This window comes from Mauremys reevesii, linkage group 4, assembly GCF_016161935.1.
Source record: "Mauremys reevesii isolate NIE-2019 linkage group 4, ASM1616193v1, whole genome shotgun sequence".
Taxonomy (NCBI): domain Eukaryota; kingdom Metazoa; phylum Chordata; order Testudines; family Geoemydidae; genus Mauremys; species Mauremys reevesii.
The window spans coordinates 85,267,264-85,280,756 of record NC_052626.1 but is presented as its reverse complement, the minus strand read 5'-3'; the positions used below and the strand labels follow the sequence as shown (position 1 = coordinate 85,280,756).

General features: G+C 38.1%; 1 protein-coding gene across 1 annotated transcript in view; it reads right to left on the bottom strand.

The window, feature by feature from the left end:
- PRMT3 (protein arginine methyltransferase 3) overlaps positions 1–13,493 on the bottom strand; it is a 100,683-nt gene that overhangs the window by 42,902 nt on the left and 44,288 nt on the right. Inside the window, exon 11 of the mRNA XM_039536619.1 lies at positions 6,741–6,819. Within this exon, the coding sequence (XP_039392553.1) occupies positions 6,741–6,819 (79 nt within the window). The remainder of the gene's footprint in view (positions 1–6,740; positions 6,820–13,493) is intronic.

Genomic DNA, 13,493 nt, shown 5'->3' with positions numbered 1-13,493 from the left:
TCCAATGGTGGCTATGGATTTATACCATGCTCATCACCATGGTATCTGAGTGCTTTACAAAACTAAGAGCTTTTGCCAGAGATGTAAACATTGATTCTGATACCTAGGAACTTGTGTCGTTTGGATGATCTATCAGTTAAAGTCTCTCCTTTCACCCCATTTATCCCATGATTTATAGGAAAGTAGGTCTGTAAATATTTAAAATAAGTGGCTTTAATCATATTGGTCAGTTTCACTCCCCATCCTCCTTGTTGTTTCTAAAAATTAAACCCTCCCCAGTCCACCTTTGTCTGACCCACTCCTAACCTTTTCCCATCCAATCCTGACATGTCTGCCATTTAGTTTTCTCTGACTGAAGCTATAATTGAATACTTATTCCATCTCACAGGTGAAATTAACAAAATGCTGATTGGACAGAAGCACTCAGCAGCCAGCTCACAAATTCATAGCTTTGACATCTGTGTCCTTCTCGACTCACTGCCCAGAAATCATTTGTCACTGGTAACAGCTCACGTGGTGAACAGAGTAAGATGGGAAATCCTTTATCCCTTAGTAATGCCTCACAAATTTCAGGACATTAAAGGGTAAGACTATAAACCTCAGGGTATATAGGAATAATTCCAAGTGAACAATAATGTCATCTGGTCATGAACAAGCAAACATGACACTCTCCTCCCCACCCCCCATGAAGATTGTGTACCTAGACCACTCACAATCACTTTGTATTTCATCCAAATATATGGGAAAACACATGCCTAATCAAGAAAAAAAAATTATGCATAATGAACAGATAGGCATTGTGTAACAAGAACTTTTCATTCCCAAATAAAGGTATTATGTTCTATACACATTGAGACACCTTGGCATCCCAATATTCACCAGTGTCATGTAATTAGGATATTTGTATAAAGTATGCCTTGTGAGGTATCATTCTAAAAGTCTTGATCTGCTAGACATTAATAGCTCATTGGATTGTATGTGTTATTGTCATATGTGAAGTTACGAAGTTTGGCTATGTATGTGTTACTGAAACATGTTGCAAAGTTGAAAACCCCCACAAGCAGCCTTTCAGGTACAACAGTAAAAAGGCCAAACAACATTGGCTTATTGAGGAAATGCACACAAGCACAAGGACAACCCCAGGAACTGTGTATAATAAAGAAACCTCTCAGAGACAGCACTACACAATGGGAACTTTTTGACCCAGGTCACAGCAGAAGAGCTTTCCAGCAAGTGGGAGGAAGATATAAAAGGGAGAGAATGACATCATGATGGGACCTCACTCTCCCTACAACACCACACCTGGAAACACCTGAGGAATAAAGATTGAATGGGGGAAGTGATGGTCCCAGGCTAAAGCAATTTCTAGCCTGTGTATGAAAACCTGGGAAACCTATGCTGAAAAGCCAAGGCAGCTTGTGCCTTAAGAATCTGCCAGCCTGTTTATCACTCAGGGTGAGAATTTGCTAATCCATATCCTACCTATCTAGTGTGTTAAGCTCAGTTTGCGGTTTTGTTAGGTAATCTGCTTTGATCTGTTTGCTATCTCTTATAATGGCTTAAAAATCTATCTTTTGTAGTTAATAAACTTGTTTTGTTTTGTCTAAAACTAGTGTGTGGAAAACATAACTTGGGGCAGAATGCTGTGTATATTCCTCTCCACATTGAGGGAGGGAGCAAATTTCACGAGCTTGCGCTGTACAGTTCTCTGGGCAGCGCAAGACAGTATAATTTTGGGTTTACGCTCCAGAGAGGTGTGCGTGCCTTAGAAATTTAGCTGAGCCTTCCCATGCAGAGCTGATCTCAGCACATGTGTGTAGCTGCAGATGAGTGTGTCCCTACCTATGTGTGTGCTGGTGAGGACTTGAGGGCCTGTTACAGCAGTACAGTGTAAATGGAACCCAGGCTGGTGGGTCAGGCAGGCTCAGTGGTACCCCAGTTCCAGGTGGCACCCCAAGGGGAACCAGTCACACACATCACCCCAGATATTTTGGGGAGCTAGTAAAGTAAGTTGGGGCAGCTAGTATCTAATTGATAAAGCATAAAACTGGAGATCTAAAATCTATTCCAGGTTCAGTCTGGCTTACTGCAAAAACTATAGACAAGTCACAACCTCTTTCGAAGTCAAGGAATTTGATAAAATAGAGACCCTAATACTTATCCACCTTGTAAAGTGGTTAGAGATCCAAGAATAAAAAGTGTTCCAAAGTTCAGGACCTTAATATTGTACCTCTAGCTGAAGGCTGGCCAGAAAGATTCATCCTACAACTGATTTATACTTTTAGCTGTCTGGGTTTGGAAGTGTCTTAGTTTTACTGCTACTCACATGTACTGAAGAACTGACCTTTTTGTGCTATAGAGAGTAGGGATCTTTTGCTGCCTGAACCCCACCTGCTGGCTGATTTATGGGGTGACACTGGTCTGTCTCAGAAGCATCCTATTCACCTTCCATACCAGCTGGCAGAAGAGCAATGATTATCAATGCCTAAAGGAAAAAGTATTCTATTTAAAATCTAGCTAAACGAGCTGGACAGACAGTGGTTGAATAATATGGAATCACTTTGAGGAAAAAAGGATGAGAGAATTCCTAGGACTGCTGCTGAACCAGCACGTTCTGTCCCTTGAGGAAAATGAGGAAGGCTCAGATTTCTAACAATCCCTTCCAGCAGTGCGGATGGAGAGCAACATATCACCTCCCTTTTTCAACATGGATAGTATGCTAGGTTAAATGGGAGGTCAAAGATTTCTTGGTGTTTTAAGATGTGGTTGGAGCAATCAGGGGGGAAAAAGCATTGCTAAATGCCACTGTTACATTACAGAATGTCAAATATCTTTAATATACCTACAATACACATTTCAGGACAAGGACTACCTATTAATAGGTATCTGTGGGAAGCTTAACACAATTGGATCCCAATTCTGACTGGAGTTTCTGTGCACTATTGTAAATCAAAAAGCATTAAACTGGAGCAACACTACATATTATTACATTTTTTCTTTAACCCAGGAATACTAATTTCTTGTTCGCATGTGTAATCTTCAGCTTTATAACTGAATTCCACACATCTCCACAAGAGTGCCTTTTTTTGCTGCTGCGCCTCTAATCGCATGATAGCACATTGCAATCAAACAGTGCACTGCAGTGAGCGCTGTTACAAAGTCATTAATCCAGTCATTAAGTCAGCGTAGTGAAACTGAATACAGGCATGGTTAGTACAACATGGAAAAACAGTGTGAACAGCTGCAATAGAAAAGGTCACAATGAAATCTAAGAGAGGTAAAAATCTTACATTAAGAAAATGTATACAAATGCATAGTCTAGACAACAGTATCATAGGAACAGTATGAAATATTTTACAGACTTATTCATAGCACCCATTTTATTACTATCAAAACCACATAAATTGTGCAAATTAGTCTATCCAACCCACCTCTGTCTTTTTTGTTCTAGAAAAAGAGCACACCTTCCCTGAGATAAACACGTATGTGTAAAAAAACATGAAACATTGCCACATGTATAATCCTTGCTTTTTTTTTTATAATGCTTCCTGTGCCTGCGAAAGTCTCTATATGTGCCAAGTATATTAACTACTTACCTTAATACCCAATTTTCCCACCACCGTTTCTCTAATTTAGTGCTATATTGCTTTTACTCTGGCTTACGCCCAAAAATTAATGCCAACACTTTCAAATTTAATACACAAAATTTGGTTTGCATCTCTTATTTGTTACCTTTGTGGCTCCTGTCTTTTCCCCTTCTAGGTCAGTTACCCTTATTTCCTGTCTAAGTGCCTTAGCATATGGAGTACAGTAACTACTCTCTTAGCGCTGTAGTTTTGTTCCTGAAAAATGTGACTTTAAGCAAAACGATATTACACTAATCCAATTTCCCCATAAGAATTAATGTAAATGTGGGGGTTAGGTTCCAGGGAAATTTTTTTCACCAGATAAAAGACTATATATAGTACACACACACATATACACACACTATAAGTTTTAAACAATTTAATACTGTACACAGCGATGATGATTGTGAAGCTTGGTTGAGGTGGTGAAGTCAGAGGGTGGGATATTTCCCAGAGAATGCCTTACTGCTAAATGATGAACTGGAAGAGCTGAGTCCTCAAGGGTCCATGTTGGATCCAAAACTGTCATTCCTTCTTCTGCCCCTTACCCAAATATCCAAACCTTCCTCTCTGTCCAGACAACTGAGACTCTTGCCCATGCCCTGAGCATTGACCATCTTCATTAATAATGGATCACTGAGGCCAAAAACTTAGCAAAATTGATTAAAAAAAGATTGTGCATTTATACGAATAAAAAGAATATCCAGTGCTATAATAGTCAAGGCTAACAAATTTGGAAGAGATAAAACCTCATACTTCAGGGTTTAAGCCAATCTTTAAATACAAGGGAGTAGGAGGAGACCTAAAATGCAAGATAGATTATCCCACACCTCTTTAATGCAATTTCTTACACCGTCCTCTGAAACACCTGATCCTTGTCACCGTCAGCCATAGGATATTGAACTAGGCTGATCACAAGTCTGATCCATATGTTAATTCCTATGTCCTTACTACAATTTGTGGGGAGTGAGGAAGTTGAAGACTACATTACCCATTTCCATTTCATTCAAAAATATAGCCTTCCATAATTTCCATGGCCACTCCAACCATGTCAGTTCTCCTTTACTTGAACCCCTACCTTAATTTCCCCTTGCTTTCCAATCAGATGTAGGCTTCTCTTCTTCCTCAATACAAGATCCTGGACTATTCTGAGATCAAGCCCCTTATCACATCTCTACACTTATGCTCCACCACCAACTATAACAGTCTTGATACACAATTAATCTCCTCTCCCGCCACCATGGTCATTTTCACGCCATTCTCCCTGAATGCCCTCCTTATGCCAGCTTGTCAAGCCACCCCTTCTTTCAAACACCTCCCTAAATACTTCCATGTGCTGCATTGTCCACAAGTAAAGAAAAAGAACACCATTATCAACACTTTAATTTTGTTGAATCTGTACTGATGAGGCAATGGACCAATTATCATCATTATAGGCAGCTCAGTTTTATATTGGACAGCTGTCTGAGATCACTAACACTAAAAACCTTTCCGACTCTGTATAATATATTGGTTCTTGCCTCTCAAAAAAACTGTTACTACATTGTCAAACAAGTGATGGATCAACACTAGTATATAAATAACCACAACTACCAATCTACAATTGTAGTACTAACAACATAACAGATTCATAGTTTATTTAATCTAAGATAATATACGGTATCACTCAGACAGACCCAGGGTTCTTGAAATATTGAAAGCCCATCTGGTAACTGACCTGCACTTTTCCCTGGCTAGGCACAATTTTAATTAAGCCACTTATCTGTGCATGTAACTAGTTTGTGAATAAGTGACCACCTAATGGCCCCATTTTCTATTAGAAAAGCAAAACTGGGAATATTAAAAATCCCCAAAATTAATTGATAATAGGATTGAAAGCAGTCAGAAAAATTAACTAGCATCCTGGGAATGAAAATATATATACACACACATATACATTTATGTGTATATACATATACATACATACATACATATACATACATACATATATACACACACACAAAATTGCAGTGGGAGGAGGGGTGCAAAAGGTGGTGACAGGACAGATTTACTAAAACTTCAATTAAGGAACTGAACTAGAAAGCCTTGACCCTGGTCTACACTGAATAACGTAGGTGAAGTCAACGTACTTAGATCGACTTACCATAGAGTCTTCAATGGGATGAGTCGACTGCTGTCGCTCCATCGACTCTGCTTGTGCCTCTTGCGGCGCTGGAGTACAGGAGTCGACGGGAGAGTGCTCAGGGGCCGATTTATCGCGTCTAGACTAGATGCGATAAATCAGTCCCCACTGGATTGATCGCTACCCGCCGATCCGGTGGGTAGTGAAGACATACAATTAGGAACTACACTAAGGGTTTCTTACAGCCAGGGGCTACTTCAGAATAGCCCAGTGTGTGCATCCAAATAGAGTAGATGCAAAAATAAGATTGAGAAGGATATAACGCCACCTGATATGACATGAATTTGGATATAACACGGTAAAGAAGTGCTCCGGGGGGAGGGGCTGCGCACTCCGGTGGATCAAAACAAGTTCAATACAACACGGTTTCACTTATAACGCGGTAAGATTTTTTGGCTCCCAAGGACAGCGTTATATTGAGGTAGAGGTATATGTTATTTTGAAGCATGGCTGTGGGTAGATTTAAATGACTGCACCCCCAAATGGTTATGTTCCTCCAGAAATAGACCAGCTTTTGTTCTCCATGTACATAGGGCATATAATCTAAGCAAAGTTAATATACTTTTCAACCTTAAAACCGGTCTTGGGAAACACTGCATATAGCACACTGAAGGATTTACATAGGTGAAAATGAAGTGGCATGCATTTTCTGGTTGCAAATGTACTCTGTTATTTACAAACTTCCAAGGTTTTGTTTTAATGCAAAGTGTTCTTGAAAACACCATTAACTTTAAGGCCTGAGTAATCCCATCTAATACTCTTCTATTACCTCTATGGTAAATGAATGCCTTGAAGCTTCCTCTAATGGAAACATTTTTCACTTCAACTGAGAACTCTCTCAGCCATGCATAGCATATTGTAAGCCTTTAGGTTCATTTGGTCCCCCCCCTCCCCCGAGTTGGATTATTTATTAAAAAGAATTCTGAACCAACCTGAGCCTCCCTCTGCCAGGTACTTGTCCTTCGCATAAATGACAGAATCCAGCATAGACTCAAAGAGAAGGAAATAGCCCTGTACGTGGAAAGGGGGAAAAAAGATAGTTTAGAAAGAATTGTTTTCTATATCTACAAGTCAATGCAAATATTTGTTATTACACCAGTACATCATCTCCTCCTATTGATTCACTAGAGAACTTTCAGGCCCCAAAGGTTATATGATAAAGTTATTAGCAACTAAAGATAAAGGCTTAGAAGAGAAGAGCTATCTAGGTTCTTATATGCTTCCCATGACCAGAGTATGAGTATCTTACAAAAAAATAATGTTTTTCCTCAATTTTGATTTTGCTATAGTATTCCTACAGCAATGTTCTAGTTACATAGAGGAGCATCATACATTTCTCTAATGGCTAAAAGACCTGCTAAATTAGAAGTTATATACATTAACTATTCCATGCACACTAATTTTAATATATATACACACCTGTAATGTACAACTACAAATGTGTTTCTAAATTAATGTATTTTGATTAAGTTTCGGGCAACACAGGTATACTTGTGTATTTACATTACTTTCTAAACAGGATTCCAAAAGAAATCTTGGAACTAGCCAATGGAACTAGACATGGATTAGAAATCAGATCTGTTGAACTTCAGGAGCGATGAATTGTATGTGTTGATTTGACTGTATAGTAGTTCAAAATTAATACAAGACAGGAAAATTCCTTTCCACTTAAAATGATTATCAAAGAGATAAACACCAAAAAGAAAATGTTTATGTTATTTAGCATCTGTAGCTTGGTGGTATTCTGTACCATCTTGGACAATACGCACAAAACCTTCCTCCGCACCCCAGAGATACCTGGATGTGCTATATTCCATGAATTTATAACAAGATTCCATACCAACAGCACTGCATATCAGCACACACATTTATAGGAAATAATTTGGTTAGAACCTTGAGTGATGGGTAAATTCTGTTTATTTCTTTTGATAAATATTTAGGGTTTATATTTGTATAAGACTAATTGTTAAACTCTAATTGTTTGAAACAACATATTATGCACTTTTTTTTAAAAAACGTCAAGCCAATTGTTTTCTGCCATGTAATACCAATGACAACAGAAAGACAGTATTAGAGGAATCAGATGATTTATATACAATAGCCTTTCAGTAGCCACAGCATGTTTTATAGTACATGTAAATAACCATTGTTCTACAAACTGGCCTAGCGCCCATCATGGCACAGTCCTTGTATTTTATGGCTTACAGAATGGCCCTTATATTCACTACTTTTATACATTTCATCTACATTTGTTTTTATACTTCTGAAGCAACTGAGAAAAAAAGTTAACACCGATTTTGTATTTTCATTTGGAAGTCCTCATTCCCACTCTATTTAAAACAAAGTTTATCGATACAACTGGACCTGTGCCAGTAATTGAACTTCCACGTGGAAAACCCAGATTTAGGACTTTCAACATAACCCAGAGCAGCAGTGACCAATTAAAACAAAAAAAAAGAGATGTGAAATGATTAATCACTAGAAAAATGAATATTTCAATTTTTAGTAAGGCGAATACTTTTACATTTGTAACTATTGAAAAAAAATTAAGATAAAAAACCATGATACTGGTGAACGCATCTGCAATATACACAGTTCTAATGGCAGCTATGTAAAGTAGAGGAACCTTTGCCTGCTAATGTAACTTCTAAATTTTTCAGTACCACACTACTAAAGCATATCGAACACTTCTGGTAGGGTATTGCAAGAGCCCGATCTATAAAATGTTATCTGCATTTCCAGAAAGGAAAATGTTTTATGCAGGGGGAAAAACAGACCACAGAAAACTTATTAAAAAAATTCTGCACTTCAGACTCCAATTGCATAGTTTAATATATTGTTTGTTCTGACATGAAAGCATTTATTTTCTACACAAGAAAAAAAAATTAAAGAATAAACCACCAGGCTTTTGCAGATGGTATGCATTTTCAAATGAAAACTAACAACTCAGAAAATATTGTTCATAAGTGTGCATCACTTACATTGGATACTCCTGTAATTACCACCAAATAATACCACATTTAAGTGTAATTATAACTAAAGTACCACTAGTCAACAGCATGCAACACTGAGTAAAAAACTGTATCAGACAAGCAAACTATTATTGCTGAGTCTACTAGAGAATTAAAGCTGTCCTCTGGGACTCTCTCTTTTTTGGCTGTTCCACTTATATTCTTATAGGACATGTCTTAGCATATACTTATTTCTGCATCCATATATTAAAGATCTCTACAGTCAATAGCCTATTATAATTCCCCCAGAAGTTGGCACACAATAGAACAACATTAAAGCCAGGAAATGCAGAGTTAACAACACAGCTCCTTTTAAAATTCACTCTATTGGGTGCTGGATGTTGCTAATACATGGGGCAGGCAAAAATCACCTGCTATAACTAAGAAAAAATGGCAAATTGAGGATGACAACAGTACTTAAAATCTCTCAGACTTAAAGGACATTTCTATCTCCACGCAGAGCAGCTCTGAATCCTTTCATACAGTTTGTATAAATATAGCCAATATCTGCCAAATACAGATTTTGAGTAGAATATAGGCAGTTTAGTTTCCATCAATTACTTTATTTCAGCAATTCCTACAGCATGTATGGTTGGCAGTTCATAGTTTTACAGAAAGTGACACAAAATAAAATAAGTTAATCAAATAATAACCAACTTTAATTCTGATGGGCTCTCATTCCAGAGCGTCCTGAACTAAAAGAGACCAAGGCCAACTGAGTGTTCAAAACCAGGCTCTATTACTATGTGCTAAGCAATCAATTTTACTTGATGTGACAGGTAGTTACTCAAGGTACATCTACACAAGAGAAAAAAAAACCATGGCTGGCCCAGGTCAACTGAGTAGGGCTTGAGCCCTGCCTGAAAAATTGCTGTGTAGACATTCAGGCTCTGGGACCCTGTGCAGGCCAAGGATCCCAGAACTCAGGCACCAGCCCAAGCCCGAAGGTCTACACAGCAATTGTTTTTAGCCCAGCAGGCCAAGCCAGAGTCAGCTGATCTGGGCCAGCCATGGCCGTGCTGTGGGTCTTCTATCCCTGTAGATGTACCCTCAAGGAACCACGTCTCAGGCCTTCCAGGGCCTTTAAAGAGGACAAAAATTAAAACCACACCCACACCCACAGACTAACACAAGCACATTTACACCTGCCTACAGCACTCAGGAGTTGAATAGCTTCATTTTGCATTAGCCAGAGCTCCAGAAGTAACCAATGGTAAAACATACTAGAGATCATCAGAGGGGGAACGAATTGTTGTGAGGACCTCCGTACAGAAGGCTAAAGTATTCTCATCATTCCTATAACAACAATGGCTTACTACTGTACTGTAACCTAGAAATTCAGAAGCAGTGACTGATGTAGTAGGACCTTGTGGCTATAGGTTATTCCAATACATACTGGAATATTTACCTATACCAAGAAGAGCTGGATTGTGAGATCCACAAATAGTAACTTAACTTCCTATAATTGCCTAACAACTGAGCTGATAATACTCATTTACTTTTAGCCATCAACTGGTGGTCAGCCATAACAAGATCAGCATTTCCTATGCTATAAAAAGACATCCAGGCAAGGTCGAAATGTTTTTAGTCTATAAATGCAAAGTACAGAATGATTTTTTTTTAAGAGCTCTTGAATGAATGAGCTTCCAATAATGACCCCAAAAAATGTGGTGTTACTGATACTCATGTCAGTCAAAAGGTTAAAGTCATTCAATGATACAGAGACACTAGATACCTGGCTTGTTTTCACACAATTTGATCATAACATTTGTCAAGTAATAGGTATTTCCTTCTCTAGTCCTGCTTCCTCCACTAATTTGTTGGCACTAATAGGAAATCGTTGCCTTTATTTCATTAAACCAGAAGCAGGGTATAAAAATCCCAATATGTCCCAGGATGAATACTATTCTCAATGATGAAGCCAGCCCAAAAGTTAGCTAGTATCACTCTTACTTAACATTAAGGGATTCAATATACAATAGTAATGTTAAGTATAATTCTATGCATTTACCCTTGCATAAGGTAAATATAAACATTTTGTTAACCTTTGCACAATGGTTAAAGGCTGAACTGCACCAGCATGGAGGTGTTCCTATATTTACAACAAACCAGGGAAGGGGAGGAATGCGCTTCACGTCCTCTGAAGAAAAGAAGGATATGCACTCATTACTTTACCCCATCTTTGCAGTTACAAAAATAAAATATAGTTAATTTAGCAACAGAAGTTCCATTTCTTTTGGCAAAGAACGAGCCCGGGTTCTAGCAATATATATTTAAATTAATCACTCAAACATACTTTAGGAATAGTTCACCTGATTTTAGTTATAACACCCAAATTCTCAATTCTGACTTAGTTTGGAATATTGAAGATTAATGCCCTAACATTTAATATAGGAGCCAGAGTGAGTGAGGTCATGCTCACATGTGCCTTCATAAAGACCACACTTCTCAATTTTTTTAAAAGTTCTAAAATAGATGTTAGCAGCTAGCTTTAAGTTTTGATGCTATGGATTAATTTTTCATGAAATTTCTTCTAAAATGCCTGCCATCTGCAGTGACAGACAAGGAAGGTGAGGCAATATCTTTTTATTGGACCAACTTCTGTTGGTGACAGAGGCCAACAGAAGTTGGTCCAATAAAAAGATATTGCCTCACCCACTTTGTGTCTCTAATATCCTGGGATGGACAGGGCTACAACAACACTGTATTCATGTTATCTACAACATTTACTAATCTAGTCTAAATGATAAGGCTGGATGATAAATATCCCTTACCAGCAACACAATCAGATTTTAGTAAACACCACTGTCCTTTCTTTGACCTTTCCACTGTGGCTCTGCTGGCTTTATCTAAGCCCTATGTTCTCCCCAATGCAATATAACAACCTGGTAAGTTACTGGAAACTGTCCTTGGTACTGAATCAAGTCATTTATTACCAATATCAGAACTCTTTGCTCTATGTGCTGTGCTCATCTGCAGTGTAATTTAGAATGTAATTTCACAGGCTACTGCCTCACCTGTAGGGGTGCCATCTGGAAAGAGAATTATACCGGACATTTTCTCCCATGATGCTCTGGGGCATTCTTGCTTCCACACTGACAATGTTCAAGTTTTAAAAAAAAAACTACAAAAAAAAACCCACCAAAAAACTTGCATTAGCACCTTCAAAAATAATTACTGCAAAGGGATCTGTACTGCACAAATCTGTGAGTAGAATATTAATGAGTCAATCTTGCTAGTGGCTGAACTAACAGACATAAAAATGACATGTTCTCTGTAAAAGACCAAACTGAATACATGGAACACTTTAAATCCTGTGCTGTGGAATTAAGTGTTTCCCTCTTACAAAGCTTACCATTCTTCCACTAAAAAATCAATAGTTAAAACAAATTACCAAGGTTCTTTTCCTTTCTTTATGCTTTACAATCATAAGTGATGAGACACTGCTCCAGCTGCCAAAAAGCAATAAAAATAGATAAACAGTTCTATGCATTAAATTCAAGGAAGGTTAAATCAGCAGACTAGCCTGAGTGATGAACAAAAATGTTGCTAAAAATTGGGCACATTCCTTTAAAGCAAAGTTACAAAAGGTCAGTTCTATGCAAAGAGACCCTGCTACAGAAATTGTCTGCAGACATTAATACAAATTGTTAGTTACGGACATTAAAAAAAACAACAGTTTTGTCAAATTTTTAAATACAGTATGAGAGGAGAGATTTACTTCAACAGTTTCACAAAACTCTTGCCAGTTGAATAGCATATATTGCTACATATTAGTTTCCTTCTCTATTAGTCCATGAAATGCAATACCCTGTAGTCTGTCATAGTCACTGAAAAATAAAGGTGTTTTCCTTAAATTGTTAAATTCTGAAGACTAGGACTAAAATCAAAGTACAGAAAATATGGTGTATATAGTTTCAGATCAACACCTAGCAATTTAGGCATGCTCTCATCACTAAACAGAAGTAAATGGGTTAATTTCTTTGGATGCAATAGGAAACGCAGTTCTTGCAATAAAAAAGGTATACCAGTACACCTATTTAGCTACGTATAAAGCTGAAATATTTTGTCAAATGTATTTCTACGATGTGACAAATGACAATATCCTGCAACAATGTAAACAAATCTTAGCATTGCTGAATAAACGTTATACCTTTAGGATCTACTGGATTAAAAATGTAATTGTAAATTGTTATTGTGGAACTGTGTTCAACTCCTCTAGGCAATTGACTAATATAATATCTGGGAAGAGTAAGGTTTTTTTGGGACAATACACATGAAGTGGATTTCCTAGGAAATACTTGGAAACCCCCACCTACAAACTCAGCCTTTAAAGCTTTGCTGTGGGGGGTGAGAGTGGGTGGCTGATCATCAGTTATACGAGAACAGTTTAAAGGCACAGTCTGGATTCTCCAAGGACCAAACAGACAAAGAAAGAACTTTTGAACAAACAGCTTGGGTCTAACATGACTCAGGACCTTCTCCCTGATCCAGGAAACAAATAGGGCCTTTGGTCTATGGACGGGCCCAATCCTTAGCAAAGGGTTGGAAGGCCTAAGCTTATTGAGGCCTCACAAAACTGGGTGCTAGTTCTGAGCTGAGGCGGTGATGAACTTGTGACCACAAAAGAGACCCCTTTGGAAGACTCACCTGCCAGAGGCCCATGTTGGAGAC